At 52.4% G+C, this 18,967-nt stretch overlaps 1 protein-coding gene across 1 annotated transcript in view; it reads left to right on the forward strand.

Moving 5' to 3' along the window:
- The first annotated feature begins 8,898 nt into the window (after positions 1-8,898).
- The window catches only part of GABBR2 (gamma-aminobutyric acid type B receptor subunit 2), a 341,241-nt gene continuing 331,172 nt past the window's right edge, over positions 8,899-18,967 (forward strand). The window contains exon 1 of the mRNA XM_044265274.1: positions 8,899-9,219. Within this exon, the coding sequence (XP_044121209.1) occupies positions 8,899-9,219 (321 nt within the window). The remainder of the gene's footprint in view (positions 9,220-18,967) is intronic.

The raw sequence follows: 18,967 nt of genomic DNA on the forward strand, positions 1-18,967 counted from the left end.
TATTAAAATCACCCATGGAATTTGAATGGCTGGAATATTGAGGGCAAAGAGTAGCTAAAATACCACCAAAGTCACACACCGGCCTATCTGCGTCCTATGTTATGTGATACAATATAGATCTGGGTGGGGGTGGGGCAGAGGGAATAACTGATTTCATTAGACAGTAGCAAATGAAAAGACTCAGTCTTGTTATTTAAAGCTTGGAATAAGATTGGCAGGATAGGATGTACAGCTTCCTCTCTCAGTGTCTTCCTGAAAACCAGGCCATAAATAAGATCCTTGAAAAGCAAATCATATTTACCCGATAGGAAGGATGTTATAATTGAAGCTTGCTTTGCTGATCAAGGATTTGACATTAAATGAATCCTGTGTAGCTTTCTCCCCCTCCCCCGAAGCTGTGCCAGCCCCCACCCTGGCCCTCAGCACCCTAGAAGGAAATTGTGATCCTCTGTCCTTTATGGGGAACCTCATGAAGAGCCACACGGAGAGTCCTCCCCAGGGTCACTCCCTCTCCCCACAGTAGAAACACATAGAGAAGGTGTCCGGGCAGTAATGAATAAGGCACACCTATGCATTCAACAAACCCATATTGTGTGCTTTGTGTGTGTCTATGGTCTCATATGTGGAAAAGGACCCAGAGATGTGGACTAACTACACAATGCAGAGTGGTGTCAGGGAGTCTTTCTAGACTATGCTGAGACCAAAATATGAAAAACTGTATTTCATCGAATCAAAGACACCATTATTTTATGGATCACCAAGAAAGGACGAAAAAAAAAATACAAAACCCACGGTCAAGGGGCGCCTGGGTGGCTCAGTGGGTTAAAGCCTCTGCCTTCGGCTCGGGTCATGGTCCCGGTGTCCTGGGATCGAGCCCCGCATCGGGCTCTCTGCTCAGCAGGGAGCCTGCTTCCTCCTCCTCTCTCTCTGCTTGCCTCTCTGCCTACTTGTGATCTCTGTCTGTCCAATAAATAATAAATAAAATCTTAAAAAAAAAAAAAAAAAAATACAAAACCCACGGTCAATTATAAGATGCCATCAATGGCAAGGTGCATCCCGATCCTAGAGACAAATACAAATGTGTGTCTCGAAATGGGTGAAATGTGGTAATTAAGTTTTAAAGAAGTGATAAGTGATATCTCTCAGCATGAGTTAAGCCTCACCATGGGAGCTGAGAGAAGGAAGTGATTACTTCTGCTGAGGGACTACAGGAGGCCTCACAGGCACGTGACATTTGATCTGGGCTGTGAAGGATTTCACCAATGGGAGGGAGAGTGGGAAGAACATTCCAGGCTGAAGGAACAGCATGAGCAAATGTCTGGAGGCAGAAAAGGGCAGATATGATGATGGACCCACTAATACATTCTGAGTAGTTCAACTCTGGAAGGTGGGAGTCGGGGAGGTCCAGCTGGTTGCTGAAGCTGGAACCCCAGAAGCCACACTGCCAGTAGTCTGGAAACCCAGTCTTGGGATTTAGGGCCCCATAAGACGACAGGGAGCCACAGACTGTCTTGATCTGGGAGGAGGTGATTGGAACGAAGCCCCGGAGAGGCTCATATGGCAGGGTAAATGAAACGCAGATCAAAGGGCAAGATCAGAGAGGGGGATGCAGGGGAGAGTGGCCACCAGCCCGCCTGGGAGCAGGTAGAGAGAAAACCAAGGGGGCTGCATATGGATCCAGTGGGATGAAGTCCTACTCTAACACGCTAAGGCGAGCCCAAGACTAGGAGAATAAAAGATCTGCAATCACATATAACAATATGGATGAGTCTCACAAGCTCCACTGAGTGAGAGAAGCCAGACAGGAAAGAGGACACACGGTGATTCTGTTGACATCAGGACCAAGAAAAAGTCAGGATGCTGGTCACCCTGAGGGAGGGTAGTAACTGGCAGGGACCCCATGGAGGTTTTTGGACGCTGGTTGTGTTCTGTCTCTTGGAGCTGTCTACATGGGGGTTTTCACTTTATGAAAATTGGTTGAGCTGGGCATTAACATTTGTGTACTTTTCTGTATGTACGTTATGGTGCAATATAATTAACACTCTCACCGGCCCCCCCAAATTAGAAACACAGACGGACGGGGGAGCAGGGGTCTAAATGGAGGCACCTGCTGGAACGTGTGGACACTCAGTGCCGGAATGAGTCACAGCCCACTCCAGTGCTTGGTTCAGTGCCCTTGGAGCAAGCATGGGTGGATAAAGAATGAAGAACTTTCTCACCTCCAGGCTTGGGACAGAGGCACACTGGACATTTTGGTGGGGAATGACCAACAAAGAAGAATAGTGGGGTGGGTGAGCGTAATTACAAGGGAAGGAGAAATGGGGACGAATTCAATCAGCCTATGTCTCCAGGTCCATGAGGTGCCTGTGGGCACAGGGTGGGAAACCATGGATGATAGCCAAGCAGAGACTCTGAGGGTCTTTGGGAGATGAGTGGAAGGAAGGGCCAGGTGGTGGGGCACACAGCAATGTTTGGATGTCCGCAGAGGCTGGAAGGGCGAGGTCAGTCATATGAGATTTGGGGCTTGACCCTCAGTGGCATTCGAGAAGTACTGATAGTACAAATGCTGTGTGATCACACAGAGGACAGAGGGATGGTGCCTAGGAGTGGGTGTGGGTTCACGAAGAACCCACCAGCCGCACTCACCTGCATTTGTGTTACTAATCTAATAGGTCAGAGAAATTAAGGAGACGGAGTGCATGGGGTGTTCAGTAAGAGCTGTAGCAAGAATTCTCTTGCTACAAGAATTGTCTTGCAAGTTGGACAAACGTGGGCTGCGGAAAGTAGAGGTTGGGGGATGCTTCAGTGGGTTTGGTCACAAGACCAGAGGGGACAGATGGCCACTAGTGTGGGCAGTCCCAAAGCTCTTTGACCCTCCTATTTCACACTTTGATGCTTTAGGTTAGGAAAGCAAAGGAGATAGTCCAAATGGCACCAACTGATAGAGAGGGCAAATATGACAGAAAAGAGACCATGATACAGGACCATGGGGACAAAATCACGGGTGAGATGTTTCAACCCTGTTCCCAGACGCCTGAGTCACACTGCTGGTAAGCAGGATCAGAGAGACCCGGCTCGCTGCTCCATTGAAACAGCACAGCAAAAACTCTGCAGAAAGCAAACCTAGGGCTCTTGGGCACCACAAGCTTCCTGTGGGCCACTGGGTAAAGTGGCTGCCCCAGATGCAGGTCCCCGGAACACCAGCACAGCAGCCCCGAGGCCTGAGCACAGACAGAGAGGTCGGTCTGCTAACGCACGTGCCTCTCCGCCTGTGTGGAGGGCTTGTAGTTTGTTCTGGATGTCACCCTTGAAGAAAGCCAGGAGCAGACTCCTGGCCAGGGAAAGTAGAGGAATTCCTCAGGAATGTCTTCTGGGGAAGAGGTGACTTAGTTGGGAGTGGAACACGGCATTGCTTGTGAGCTGTCCTTCGGGAGGGGCGCTATGGGTGAGGGAACACACATGGCCCCCGGCGGCAGATTGGTGTCCAGAGTGAATGCAACAGGAAGGCTGACTTGGGTGCAGCCTAAGAAATCATGCATGAAACCCCCATCAACCAAATAATGGAGTGGAAGCCTCTGGAGGCACCGATCTTACCATTTCCAGTGGTATCATTACTACTATTATTATTAGTCAAGAGTTTATGAGAGAGACTATGATTATTAGTCGAGTTAATGTGAGCTCGGTACTGTGGTGAGTGTGGTAAGCATATATATATGCATTATTTTACTTCCCAAGGGAGTTAACGATGGGAAAAGTGCTTGGAACAGCGCCTGGGCCTTGTGAGTACTGGAAATACTAGCTTTAGTAATTATTTGATCCTCACAATGAACTTGCTATGAAAGAGGAATTATTTATTCCCACTTGACAGGTAAGGAAACTGAAGATTTAGGAGGGGGAGTGACTTCCCTGGAACTGAGTCACTAATGACTAGTGAGCCAGACTTTGAGCCTGGGACGTCCTGCTTCCTAAGGTTTGGTGAGTGGCTGGACCAGACATTTTGCTGCCTGTCTGAGGTTCTTTTCCTAAACCGTGCCCCTTTGTAAAGCATCTTCTTATTTGTAAAACCTGGAAATGAGAGGGGTTTTGGTGCCCTTGCCAATCTGTGTCCTTCTGGAGGCTACTTGGGTTTAAGCTAAATTTCCTGCCTGTGTCTGCCCAGGGCTTGTCCCGCCAACATGGAGCACGGTGACTCTCCCATCCTCCTACTGTTCTCAAACCGACGAAGAGCAGGGGTGGAAGGAAAGGGTCCGGGCTCTTCTGGTCTACCCCAGGCCCAGCCCTGACTCCTGGAGGGCTCAGTCATAGACTCTCTCCAGGCCAGAGGCTCTCCCCTGATAACTCAGGAGGAGGGCCAGCTTCTTCTCTCCTGTGGGGAGGCATGGTGGTCAAGTCATTTCACATTTTTCTGGTGTCAGTCCTAAGGAGCATTCTTTACTTCTTCAAGGCTCCTCTGTCACATAAGGGTATCTTCCAGGAAAGGCATGTGGAGCAGAGAAATATGCAGGAGTTTGGGGTCAGACAGACGGCATTTGGGCCCCGTCACTGTCACTGCCAAGTATCATTAGGCATGTTAGTTAATCCATCTGGACTTCAGTCTTGTAATTTGCAAAACTGGGATCCTAACACCTATTTTTCAGGCAGTTGTGAAGATTAAGATGATGCATACCAAGGTGTCTGGCATAGAGTAGGTAGGTGTTTAATAAATGGTAGCTATTATTATTACTCGAACTGTGTCACCAGACCACATTGATGCCTGAAACCCAATTTTATGGTTTAAAAAACATGCCTTGTGAAAAGGGAAAAGCGACTTAGATTCATTCAGCTAATCTTTTTTGAAGCCGTCATTCATAACTTATCCACTAAAAAAGAAGACAAACTGAAAACAAACAATGTCCTGAAAAAAACAGCTGAGCTGCTTGGTTGAAAAAAACATTTCAGTGTAAACAGGAATAAGAAATACATGGGGGAAAGAGGAGGAATACATGGGAAATATCTGTAAGATGGCTGATGGGTTTTTAAAATTTGGAAGGTTGTGTGTGTGTTTAAGAAAAAAGTCAAAGAAGACCTCCTTGTTGTTGGAGTAAGAACAGAGGCAGACATGGAAGGCAGGTCAGACTGGGAACAGGGTATTGGAAACTGAGCCAGTTCCTGGGAGGAGACAGCTGTAGGAGAACAGAGCCCAGCCTCCGGCACCAGGGTAGTGAGGGGTGTCCAGCCCAGCCTGGAAAAAGGACAGATAGAAGTGGGGGAGGGGTCGCTGGTTAGTCTCTCAGTGCCCGGATCCTACTCAAAGGCAAGCTAGATGGATCACGGAGCCCCAGAAATCCTCAGAAGGGGACTGGGCATCATCTTTCAAAACAGCCCCAACCTCTAAGCCAGGGTCTGGAGACTGGCTTCTGGTTCTTATGTGCAAGGAGAGGGTATGGGAGAAAGGCTTGCTAAGGAGGCAGGATTTAGAGAAGATGAGAACTGAAGCCATAGAGACCTGGACCGACATGCATGTTTTATTGTTTTCTATGTGTGTGACCCTGAGCACGATGCTTTCTTAAGTCTCTGCTATGTCCCTTGTAAGGCAGACGAGCCTATAAATCAGTGTTTACCATGGTCCCGGGACTTGGCATCTGCTGATGCATATTATTCCCATTAATAACGAGAAGAACAGTTATTCATCTGGCCACTTCTCATCACCTCCTCTGTTTGCACCCTGGTTCCTGCCGCCTTACGCGGCTTATCATAACAGCCTCCTCCTGGCTGGTTTCCCTGCTTCCCCCTTTTTCCACCTTCTCTCCCTTTCCAACAATTCTTCACTTGGCAGCCAGCGATTCTGTTCCAATACGTCAGATCATGTCACTGTTCCACTCAATACCCTCCAGTGGTTCTCCACTTCGTCAGGTGCAATCGGTCCTACTTGATCCCATCTCCCTTTGACCTTGGGGACTACCACTTTTCCCCTTGCTCACTTTGCCCCAGCCACACTGGCTTCCTGACTGTTCCTTGAACATGCCAGGCACACTCCAGTCTCAGAGCCTCTGCCCTTGCAGTTCCTCCACCTGGAACATGATCTGCATGTCTTGCTCACTCACCTCCTTTAGGTCTTTGCTGAAAAATCACCTCTGTGTGTCCTTCTGTGACCCCGCCCATTTCAAATTGCAGCCCACCCTATCAGAGTCAACCCTCTTTCCTGCTTTATTTGTTTTCCATAGCGCTTTTCATAAGCTGTCATACTAAGCTATCTTCTTCTTACTATTTCTGTTTATTGTTTCTCTTTCTCTCCACTAGAATGTAAATTTTATGAGAGCAGGAATTTCAGTTTGGCTTGTTTATTCGTGCCTCCTCAGCTCCTAGGACACTGCCCAGCACACAGCAGATGCTCCAAAACATTTGTTGAAGGAATGAATGATTATTTTAAAGCAAGAGGCTGGACTCCAGCTAAAGGGGAATATGGACTCGAGGCTGGTGACCGAGGCAGGAACTCAGACCTAGGAAGCATGCCAGGAATCCAGTTATCCAAACTGGAACACAGGCCACAGTAGGATCTGGGAACCAGAGGGATGCCCAGGCATCAGAAATGGGCATGAGATAAGAGCCTGGCCTGGATCCAGGCTGATGGAGAGTGAAGCTGGTGCTCTTCGGGTCAGGGTCGGTCCCAGGTCACATGTCTTGGGGCCACGTCACCCCATAAGTGGAGACAGAGGAGCTGAAAGGCAAGGCCTTCAACAACTTAGTAAATGCCAATCAAAGTTATCCCAGCTTTCAACTTATTCCCAGATGTAGGTGTCAGCGGATACTCCATATTGGCACAGCTTACAAGGAAAGCACAAATGACTAAGGGAAAAAAAAGGAAAAAAAAGTGAAAATGCTCACTGAGAAACCTGAACTGAGAAGTGGAGGAAGGGCCAATGCCAGAAGCCAATGGCTAGAGGACAGCTGTCATGTCCAGTGAACACCAGCTGAGAGAGATTACCTTGTCCTCTGGACGGTTTTTGGTCTTGTTCATGGAGATGCTCAGGGGAGCTCTGTCCAGGCAAACCCTTTGGCTAAGCGAAGCTCAGGGGTGGTGTGTGCAGAAGCCTGGAAAGAAGAGTTGGGACAGGGAGAACTTGGCCTGGGTTCCCCAGAGCTGTCCAAGGTACTCTCCAGGACTGGGCACAACCTCCCCTCTCTGTCCTCATGCTTCCTGATTAACCAGCCTGGGATTCAGGGCTGCGCCTACCTCAGTCCAGAAGAGCAAGTGTGTGTATATCATCTGGCCCAACTCCTTCACCACATACCTGCGGGAACTGATGTTCAGAACAACTGAAAGTCATGGCAGTGCCCCTGCCCTGTGAGGGGTTTTCCCCATCCTGGCTCCCACTGCCCTCTGTATGGAGCTCCTGCTTGCTCTGGGTTCCAGTCCTACCCTGGTAGCTCTGTGTGCTTGGACAAGCTGTGGAAGCTCTCTGAGCCTCAGTGTATTCACCTGTAAATCGAGGATGATAAACACAGTATTTCCTTCACTGGGCTGTTGTGAGGATTACGTTATAAAACAGGTAGTAAATGTTCAGTGAAGGTTTAACTTCCAACCTTGTTGCAAGGTCGTGGATATGGCCCACAATGATTGACTCAAGCACAAGGATGTTTTCTCATTTGATGTCCTACTGTCTCCCTCGTTAATCACTCCTTGGGATTTTATATCTTAATGACCTACAAATTCTATTCTTCAAGCATGGAGCGACTAGGTCAGATCACAGGACTGCTTTGCCTAAGGTTAGCTAGTGTAGCCTCTGCTACCTTGCCAAGAGAGAGCCAAGTCAAGGGAAGCAGGGATCTGCTCTGGGTAGTACTCCCACCCAGAGGGAAAATTCTAGGGCGGAGCCCTCTGGGAGTGGGGACGCGGGGAGGTCAAATGCCCGGAGGGGGCGCAAGGTGAGGACCCTAGTTTCTTCTGAGGTTGGCAGAGGACGGCTTCTCAGTCCGGTGGGGAAATTACGGGCTCTCAGTCCATGCCCTAAGCTCTGGACACCCCGGCACCAAAGGATGTGAGAACGCAGGCGGCATCTTCGGCCGCCCCTTCGGGCTCGGTTAGGGCCTCCCCAGACACCCGCACAGAACAGAAGAGCACAGGTTGCAGGTGCCTCTAGGACGCCTCGGTGTCGAGCTCACAGCTAAGACCTTCTCAGCCAGATCTCCGGGTAGCAGTCCCAAACCACCGTGCAGGAAGCGCTCGGTGGAGCGGCGGCGGCCACGGCGTGTGCCAGCACGCAGTCCTCGTTCCCTCAGCCCCTGTCCCCGGGCGCTCAGGTCCCCGGCGGTCGGCGGACAGCGGCAGCCCGCTCGGCGGAGGGCCGGGGGCGCGTGTGTGCGTGTGCTGGGAAGGCGGCCCTCCCCGCGGCCGCCCCTGCGCCAGCGCCTCCCCCTCCCCCGGCGCGCACGGCCCGTCCCCGTCCCCGGAGGCGGCCCGAACCGCCGCCGAGCAGCCTCGCCTTCGCCTCCCGCGTTTCCTGCCGCCCGCCCTCCCCCGGCCGGGCTCCAGGGGCTGCCGCGGAGCAGCTCCCGGCGGGAGAGCGGCTCAGAGCGCGCACGGGGGCGGGCGGAGGCGGCCTGGTTCGGGGTGGCCGCGCCGGAGAGAGGCGCGCGCGAAGACGCCGGCCCCCCTCTCAGCGTTCGCTCTCTCGCTCCCCGCCTCCCGCACTCCGCTCGCTCCCACCCCTTCCCGGCGTGATTGATCCGTCACGGGCGCCGCCGCTGCCGCCGCCGCTGCGGCCGTTCTGAGCCGAGCCGGAGCCCGAGCCCGAGCCGGAGCCGGGGCCGGGGCCGGCGCCATTGCGCGGGCGCCGCGGGGAGAGCTTGGCGCGGGGCGGCGGGCCGGGCCAGGCCATGCGGGCCGAGTGAGCCGGCGCCCGCAGCCTGCGGCGCGGCATGGCTTCCCCGCGGAGCTCCGGGCAGCCCGGGCCGCCGCCGCCGCCGCCGCCGCCGCCCGCGCGCCTGCTGCTGCTCCTACTGCTGCCGCTGCTGCTGCCGCTGGCGCCCGGGGCCTGGGGCTGGGCGCGAGGTGCCCCCCGGCCGCCGCCCAGCAGCCCGCCGCTCTCCATCATGGGCCTCATGCCGCTCACCAAGGAGGTGGCCAAGGGCAGCATCGGGCGCGGCGTGCTCCCCGCCGTGGAACTGGCCATCGAGCAGATCCGCAACGAGTCGCTCCTGCGCCCCTACTTCCTCGACCTGCGGCTCTACGACACCGAGGTGAGTGTCCAGCCGCTCGCGCCGTCGGGGCTGGGGGTGGGGAGAGGCGGTGGGTGAGGGAGTGCCGAACCGAGGGAAGCTTCGACCCTTGGGCAGAGCCCTGACTGAGCCTCCTGTGCCTGCCGAGGGCACCGCCGGCTGGTGCTCAGTGCTCAAGCCGGGGTCCCTCTAGGCTTGGCTGGCACAGCTGGTACCAAGATTTGCTGAGCATCTCCCTCCTCTGGGATTGTGTGTGTGTGCGTGTGTGTGTGTGTGTGTTGGGGGGTGGGGGACAGAAGACGGGTTTCCTTTGACCAGAGAAGGAGTGCAGAAGATGGGGACTGGACCCTCTAAAAGGCCTGCAGTGGTTGCCCCTGCCCAGGTCCCGCCGGTGGGGCTGTGGACTGCCGGGTGGGAGAAACAGGCGCATTGACTGCAAACTGGGCCATCCGGGGCTAGAAGGGCCATGGCCTGTTCGCGGGCCCCCAGGAGAGCCCGTCCGCGCTTTGAGGTCCGGAGGGCTCCGGGACCCGAGGGGCCCGAGCGCGCAGGAGGGCTGGGCGCGTGGTGCGCGCAGGCAGCTCGGAACCCGCACGGCGCTAGCCGCCGGCTCTAAAAGGGTGCTGCCTGAATGTGCCCGGCGCTGCCTGCAGCCGGAGCGATTTTATGGGGGAGATTCCCCCTCGGTTTAGTTGTTCAGAGAGTGCCCAGAGCAGGTCCCGCTGCGGACGCGCGGGGGTGTCCGGCAGCGCCGCTGCTGTTCGCCCTGCGGCTGCAGGCGCAGTTTCTCCGGGCGCAGACTTGGAAGCACGGACTTGGAGCGCAGCAGCGGGCCGGCCCTCTTGGCCTCCTTCTCCGAGGGGAGCCGTTGAGCCCAGAGCTTCGCCTCCCAAGCCCCCTCCTCACTCCCGCAGCGTGGGTTCTGGCTGAAGCCCCAGCGCGGACCTGCAACGCCTGCACGGCTGCTGGAGGGGGTCTGGAGGAGTGATCGCCGGCCGCGCGAGGTCGGGTTTGCGAGTTTTTCCGGACTGAGGGAGCCCCTCGGCTCCTGCCGCGGTGTCTGAGACGCGGCCTGAAGGGGGCAGTGATATCCTGTGCAGTGCGCTCCGTTGGCGCCTCAACAACGCGCCAAGCCGGGCCGCGCGCTGGGCTAGACCCCGGCTTCCCGGAGCTCCCCGGGAGCTTCTGCTCCGGCCCAGGTGCCTCTCCTCCCACCCTTCGGAGGGGAGGTCCGCGCTGCCCGTGCAGCCCGGGCTCCGCTTCCTTCTCTGCCTGACCCTTTTTTTGTGTGCCCCCTGAGAAAGAGCAGAAATCTGGATGGCATCTTTATTCCCCGCCTCCCCCTTCACTGATGAACCAGCCTGCTCTGCGCTGTAAATAAAAGGTGAAGGAACGGGTGGCAGTTGGTGGCGGTGCGCACAGGCTGCTGGAAGCTGAGAGCCCCCCCCCCCGGGAGGATGCAAGCTGGGGGGCTGAGCAGAGCTGACCCGGGTGTGGAATTATTTCTGAATGACATTCTCATCGCCCTCATCTTTGCGCGAACATTTCAAGTTTTCCGGGGGACTTGTCTGGCACGCAGGAATGCACAGCGCCCCTCAGTTCTGACCTAGGCTTGTCCCCTTGGCGCTGGTTCCCCGTTGCCTCCATACATACTCTGTGGGAAGGGACAGGAAAGAGCCCGTTCTTTGGAGACAAACATTTGTAGCCAGGGCAGCCCCGCTTGCATCATCACCAAATGTCAGCTGCACAAGGTTTTCATCACCAGTTTATTCCCTTCAGAAAGCTTCCCTGAAAGAGATTTCACATGAGATTGTTTGTGGCAATGCAGGGATGGGTGCTTGGCTTCAGGGTGTGGGTTGAAGGTTTTACATGTATTTTTTCAAGTGTGTCTCGTTGACTTTCTGAGTGAGAGGGCCCAAAGGCGAGAGGATAAGGCTCCCAGCTGGAGGGAATCAGCTGAAAGCAGTGTGGGAAGGAGGGCACGGGGTAATCGCAGGCTCACGCAAATAGAGAAGCGTCTCCAGCTGTTCGAGGGGCACAGAGCACGGGCTTTGGGGTGGGTCGGACCTGGGTTCTAGTCAGACGCCAGTTACCTTCCCCTTGGGTGACCTTGAGTGGGGTCATTGGATCTGTCTCAGCCTAGATTCTTGCATCTGGAAAAGTGGGGTTGTCGCATGTGCTCGGTCAGCTGGTGATGTGACACTCCGGGGGATAAAGGCCGTGAGCTGGCAGCCCGGCAGCCAGGGCTCCCTCCGACATGCTGGAAGCACCCACGAAATGTTTCCTGCCTCCCTGTCTTCGTTTTCCTCTGGCGTGGTCCACAAGTAAGACATTGCAGCGTTAGGTGTGATGAAATAGTCATGGCTAAACACAGAGGCTGCTTATTTTGTTTTTCTCACTTCTGAAGTCTCGTGAAGGGTCAGTGAAGTTATCACCAGAAAAAAATAATTCTGACTTATGAGCAAGTACATATGTTACTTCTTGCCGTGGACTGTCATATCTGGGAGAACGTGCAGGTGGTATAATGCTTCATTTTTTTCAAGTGGCCCATGTTCATAGGAGAGGTGCTTTATTGCTGAGCCGAAGTAAAGGAGTGCTCCGTTTGTGGGTCATGGCCGCAAAATCCACAGTGATCCTAAGGGTCGTTGGGGCCTGTGTTAGAGTGTCTGGGGCCTGTTATAATCAGACGGGTCTTTGCAGAGTGTGTGTACTCCCTAATCCCTTCCCCAGCCTTGTCACTAGACTTGAACACAGACGGACGTGGTGAATGGATTTTGGCTGGCTTTGCTGCCTTTTGCTGCCACTCGGTGACCAGAGGCTGTGAACAGCCAGGAGGGACCTGGGTCCCCTTAGTCTTCACAGAGATGGAAATTTACCAAGTAATGGGTTAATCTGATCACTGGGAGAGCCTCTCTCAATAAAAGACCCTCCTGCCTGAATTTCTTTAGGTTGACCCTCTTATTGTAATTACAATAACAATAGACTGTTCAAAGCCCCATTCAGTGCCTTGTGTTCCTAAAAATGAAACATCCCACCCAAGCATCTTCGAGTGAAGACCTCTTTTCCCTGCTGTAGATAAAATCTGTATCCCAAAGTAGAGCTGAGTATATATAAAACACCAGTGAGACAACTGAACATACAAATAAAAAAAAGCATCAGAAACCATATAGAAGCATGGACGTTACTATACCAAGAACCTGGGTTATTGCAATTTTGTGTATTACATTTTAGCTCTGAGCTTCCTGGCAGTCAAGGTAAAAAGGTGAAAATGGTGGGTTACATTACTTATATGTTTGATTAAAAGATTCTGAAGGACGACATCTTTTTAAAAAAGTTTCGCAGGAGATTCAGAATGTCGTTCAGATGTCGTTTCTCATTCTTCAGTTACCAGATTAATAAAATTAACCAAGGGATGAGTTAAGAAATAGTGTTTTCTACTTTGATTAAAGGAAAGTTCATTTTAGAAAAAAGGAAAATTAGAAGCCTGAAGAAAAATAATAATGGCTTGTAACCCACCTGTACAAAGACAATTACACCTAACAATTACCAGTATTTCATTCTAGTTGCTAGTTTTTACTATTTTAGGTACTTGAGATCTCACTCTTTGTGCCCTTTTATATTTTGTTTCATTAATTTAACGTTATATTGGGGGTAGTTCCCCATGTCCTCAATTGCAAAGATGATTTCGAGTGGCTGCATACTATTCTATCCTACTATCCTATCCTGTTTATGGTGTACCATAAATATTGTCATTCCCCTATCGTCGGATGTATATGTTTTCCCACTTTTTACTAGTTTAAATTATTATGTGATAAACTTAGGGAAAGTTCAGGGGGCTAAGGGAGCACATTCTAGGTGTGCGCCTGTTAGGAAGGCTAGCCTGCTGCAGCGATCCAACTTGGAAAATCCAGGGGCAGCCTAGCGGTAGGGGAGTGTGTCCTTCCCTGGAGCAGCTTTGCCAAATATCTGTTCTCTCATTCACGGTGGGTGCTTTTAGAAAGAGCCCAGGCAACTGGTGGAGGGAGGCTGAGCTTTTCAAGGATGTAGGAGTCCAGTTCAGCAGGCACTAATTGAGCACCTACTGCAGTCAGTGGTGCTGCAGAAGGGAACAAAACCCAGTCTTGGTCTCAAGGAGGAGCTGGTGCGTAGGGGAGAACAGGGCTCTAGTGCACAGTGGCCATTTTCAAGGTTAGCTAGAAAGGGACTGTGGGGATGTTCTATGAACATCCCAAAACTGTAGACTCATATACTTCAAAAGAATGAACGTTATGATGTATGAATGTATTTCAATACAGCTGTTCTTAGAAATAAAAAGGTAGAAAATGAGCACTTTCAAATCAGACTACCTCTTCTCTGTGCAGCCCCACTACCCAGCATGGTACCTGGCCCTGAGGAGCTGTATTGCTTAGGACTCCTTGAAAGTGATAGAAACGCCATTTTAACTGGTTCATGTGACTGAAAAGTCCTGGAGTAGGCTGTCTTCAGGCATGGCTGAATCCAGGGACTGAAATGCAGTCTTAAAAAATGTCTCTCTCTCTCTTTCTCTCCATCTCTTGGCTCTGGTTTTCTCTGTTTGGCTTCACTCTCAGGCAGGCCCTACCCATGTGGTGGCACAAATGGCCCCTATCAGCTGCAAATTTATACACTTCCAGTTTAGAAACTCCAGTAAGAAGAGTGTTCCTTTCCCAAATGTTTCCTCCAGAGTCCCAAACTCAGCTCTCATTGGCTTGAATAGGGTCATGTGTCCATCCCCGAGCCAATCCCATGACCCTGATGGTCTGGGACATCAGCCAGCTTTTCATGGAGGGAGAGGGCAGGGAGGTCAGCCCTGCCCAACCACATGAGCAGGGAGTGAAGAGAAGGTGATTCCTCGAAGGATGTCCAAGGCTGTTGAAGGTGTAGATGCCAGGGGTATCTGATTGTAGATGTCCACAAAGACAGGCACTGGGAAATGCTACATTCAAGAAAGAGACCAGGCATGCTAAGGGCTTTGAGAGAAAGGGAAGATCATATCTAGGTCAAGAGAGGCCTTCTGGAGAAGTGGAAATCAAGATGGGCTGGAAAGGGCCAATGTCATGTTGACATAGAGAAGCAGGGACTCAGGGAAGGGGGGGTTGGATCCCAGGAAGGAGCCCCAAGATCAAAGGAGGGAGGGAGAAACAGTGTGAGGTGTTTGGGGAGCATTGACTTGTTATGCTTTCCCGCAAGTGCAGGGACTGTGGAGGGGTAGGGAGCCTGTTGCTGGGTGTGGAAGGCCTCGAATCACATGTTGAGAAAGTTGGACTTTATTCTGGAACTAGGAGGAGCCGTGTGTAGGTGGTGGTTTTGAACATGGATGTAATATGTTCAGGGCCTGGTGGGAAGGCAGAGCCTAGATGGTAGAGAGATGAGCTGGAGACTGAGAAGCCAGGAAGCTTCTCCAGCCGTTGAAGGGTAAGATGCTGAACTTGAACCGAGGTGGACAGGCAGTGAGAGGGTGTGGAGGAGAACAGGCAGCACTGAGACCTGCCGGGGCGAGAGGGACAACAGGGAGGGACCCATGGGTAGGAGTTCTGGCAGGCAGGAGTCACTGAGTCCAGGCACTGCGCTGCAGGGGCACGAGGAGGGAGCAGCCCAGCAGGGGTGAGGCTAGGCACAGAATGGCAGACTCCCTTTCAGACCCTTCAGCTCTGCAAGGACCTCATACCTGTTGGATGAGCTCTTCGATACCTCAGGAGCCCTGGGTTTGTATCCCTGTTGGGTACCACTTCCCTGCTTGGTGACCCAGGGCCAGGCACTTTGCCTCCCTTTTGTCATCTATAAAATGGGGCTCACAGATGCAACCACCCTGGTAAGGTAGTCAGGTCACTGCTTGGTACCTTGCGAGTGCCCAGTAAATACCCGCTTCTTGGTTGTCACCATTGCCATCATTCCTGTGCCGTATGGGGACAATTATGCTGACCTCACAGGGCCGCCAGGAAGAATGGGTATTTTGGATGTGGAACCTCACGACATGATGTAATGTAAGGCAGCGTTATCTGTTGTGCCTTGTGCCGACGCCGTGCTGCTGAGTGGGGAGCTGAAGGAAGGGGGTTCCAGCAGCCCATCTTCCCCTCTGTTATGCATCCTGGCATGTACTCTTTCTCCCCGCGCCAAGCTCCAGCTCCGTGAGGGCAGGTCATCAGTGAGCGTTTGCTGAATGGCACTGTGAGTGAGTAAATTCCAATCTCCTTTCTGAATTAGCCTCCCACCAAATGAAGAGTTTGTCCCAATCATCTCTCCCCCGCCATGAGCACGGGACTCAGGTGACCCCATCTATCAGGATTAAGTGGACTGTCAGGCTGTAGCTGCCTCCTGCCTATTCCCACCCAGAGCAACCCCATGCTGCTCCCATGGGAGGGCAGTGCCCTTGGCCATGCCAGCCCCCAACCAATTCCCCAGACCCAGCCAGCCACCCATGGGGGGCGGTGGGTGGAACGCCCACACTAGGGCCTGTTTGGCCCTTGGTATTGGGCTAAAAGTTCAACTTGTTAAGTTTATCTTTGACAAGGGCTTCTTCCTGTGTTTGGCCTACCCTCCCCCAGGCACAGAGTACCATCAGCTTCCTCACACGGAGATCAGTGGGGAAGTAAGCAAGCTGGAAGGGCAGGACAGCCATGAAAATAGAGGTGCTGAACAGATACGTGTGGGACACTCGTCTTTTGTCAGTCAGGGTGAACTAGGTCCTGCTGCTTTAACAAACAAAACCTGAAATCTCTGTTGCCTACATAATACAATTTCTCTGTCGCTTACCCAAATTCCAGAGTGTGTTAGAAATGCTCCTGAGGGGCTCGCCTCCAAGTGGGAACACAAGGAGCCGGCCAGATTTGGGGTGTGACTCTCCCATCTTGTGACTTCGAGGAGATGGGGGTAGGGAGGGATTCGTGGGGAAGGCATCCTGGATTTTTAACCATCTTTACTTGGAAGTGACACAGGCATTGTTTCTACTCGTATTCCGTTGATGAGAAATAGTCACGGGTCAAGCCAGCTTCAAGGGAGGGTAGGCAGTGTCGAGGAGCAGGCGGGTGCCATGCAGACTTGTCGTTCTGGGTCCTTCAGGAAGTAGACGCCAAGACGGATTTAGAAGCATAAGAGCTCTTGGAGGGGGCGGGGTGGGGATGCCTGTGTAAGACAGAAGAGGAGGTGGGGAGACTCTTGGCCCATGACACCAGGCTGATAGTGGGAACGGAGGGCGAAGGAGAGATGGGTAGGAAGAGGCTCAGCAAGTCTGGGCCTGTCAGTGGGCTGCTCTGGGGCAAAGTCTGCCCATAAGAGGGCTCCCACATGGGACCGAGTCCCTGCCCAGCTCGGTCACCAACTGCAGGCTGCCTGGAGATTGTGTCCTTAGCGGAGTTAAATATGGTGACAGAGTTGAAGCTGCAGCAAAAGCCATCAGCTATAAGTTCTGCCTGCAGAGGAGATCTGACCGGCCTACCTACACAGCTGTGCAGGCACTACCCGCTTCTGCCTCCATGCCCTAGGGCAGCACACTCTAGTTGACAGAACTTTCTGCAGGTCCTGCCACACAGCCATGGACGCGACGTGAACCCCTCCCTCAAGGAGCTCACGGTCTAAGTAGCTGGTCACAACAGACAGAAACCATTGCACATAGCCTGAGCCAAACTGTGGTAGTGGATCGGAGGAGGATGCTGGGGAAGGCAACCCCCTTCTGGAGGCCCCCGTTTGGCCATTCCCTATGTTTGACTGTGAATGTAAGTGGTTCCTTGTCGGTAACCTTTTTGGTTATTTAATTTGATTGTAGGAAGGTCAGAAAATTAAATGGTGTAGCTCACCCCATGAGCATCTCTATTCATCTGCTCCTTGATTTTATTCTTATTCTCTCTGCTTATGTAACAAGGTACAGGGCGGCTGATGAGATGCCTTTCTCTCTGTACCTTTCGAGGAAAAAGCAGGTGTACCAGGCTGGAACCGTGGGGGTGTGAGCCCCACGTGAGGTTGGCGGTCTGGGTCCTGGTGCTGGGTTAGCTATTGAGACCGTGGGGAAGTTCTTGCTTCTCTCTGTGAATTGTAGCATGGCTGGAGGGGCTCTGCTCCCTTGTAAGCACGGTGAGAGCAGGTGCTGGGTGTGCCTGGCTCCCTTGTGGCCCCTTGAGGCACTGGCTCAGGGCCAGGCACAGAGCAGGAGCTCAATAAGTATTTATTGAACAAACAAATACATCTAAAAGCTTAGGACGCAGCTCTCTGGTTCTAAGAGGATTAATGGGCATAGTTTTCACAAATCGAGGAGCTGTTCCATATGCCAAGCCACGTGAGCTTCCTGCTTGCTTTTTGTTTGTCTGCATTCTTGTTATTTGGTACTTTGGGGGTCCCTGTAACTGTGGAGTGCAAAGGTTACTTGCTGGATGTTCCAATAGAAGATTCTCCTCTCCCCTGACAAATGTACATGGCATCTTCCAAGGTACATGAAAACTTAAGAAATAAATACTTTCCAGCATCTGAGAACTATTATGGTTTTAGGTGGTTTATTGGAACAGTCCTCTAAACCAGCAGGTGGTGGGTGTAGGAATCAGGTTGTGATATCCTATTCCCACCTCCAGGGAACGTGAGCCCCAGCAGAGGCTGGACTGGGCTCTGGTCCTAGTAGAAATTGCAGGAACGGAGCCAAGTCATCAGCCTCGGTGAGCCAGGTGGTCCAGTGACAGGTCTGGGGATAGTGAATGAAGAGGTCTCCTGGGATCCTCTGGAGAGCAAGACTTGTTCCATGCTCCCTGCTCCCGGGCTGGAAGCTTCTGCTCTTTATCCTTCCATGGTCAAGACTGACTCAGGAATGGGCTAACCTCAGCCTCATGGTGACCGTCTCCCTGATCTGGTTTTGGTCGGGACCCCAAATCAGATAACCCAGTTTATTAGAATCATGTGCAAAGTAAGAGTAAAACAGTTAGGAACTGAGCTTTGGCGTCTGAGAATTCTTGCTCGAGTAAAGGGCATGAACCTTGTGGCACCTTTTGGGGCCGATGGGGGAATCCTTTGGCAGTTTTCCTACTTTTCTGGTCTTTCTGAAGAGTGTGCATCGCTGGAAGGGTGAAGTGTCATTGTCATCTAGAAAATTAGTGGTAGATCCAGAGTACGGAGTAAATGGATTCATCTGTCTTCATCAGTGCCCACGTTCCCCAGCTGCTGGCTAAAGTGGACCCCTGTCCTGCCACTTGGCAAGGACATCATCAGTCACCATTCAGATAAAATCTAGCCAAAGAAAGACTTCGAGGAGTGATGCATTATTGCTGCTCTCGTGGCGCGGGGTCAGGAGGTGGTACAGAGAAAATGATATTTTCACACTCTGCTTATGATCCACTCGACTTTGTTCAGAGGGAACTGATTCTGAAAGCAACAGTCATCCTTATAATAATCACTCTATTATCCAAATCACTTTGTTTCTAGAACTGCCCGTTCACTGAAGCTTTTCTGAGAATGCCCAGAATTCTTTCAGGGATTTAACCAGCAGGCGGAGACCTGGAAGCCCACCCTGTGGCATGCAATCAGAGCCCATGCATTGGCTCCCACCGAAGCTGGTATAGACTGCCTTGACCTTGACAGGATAGAGGGCTCTCTTGTCACTCCATACAGTGTCTTCGGGGGGTCCGACTGACCCCTCTGAGCTCCTTGCTGGACTCTGTGAGCGCTAGAAACACTGGAAAGCCCTTGGAAAGCTTCTGATCTTGTTACAAAAGAAGGAAGAGGGAATGGAAGCGTTTAGTTGCAAGGGTGCAGGGGAAGAAGAGGGTATAGCAGC

This window comes from Neovison vison, chromosome 9 (genome assembly GCF_020171115.1).
Source record: "Neovison vison isolate M4711 chromosome 9, ASM_NN_V1, whole genome shotgun sequence".
NCBI classification, from domain to species: Eukaryota; Metazoa; Chordata; class Mammalia; order Carnivora; family Mustelidae; genus Neogale; species Neogale vison.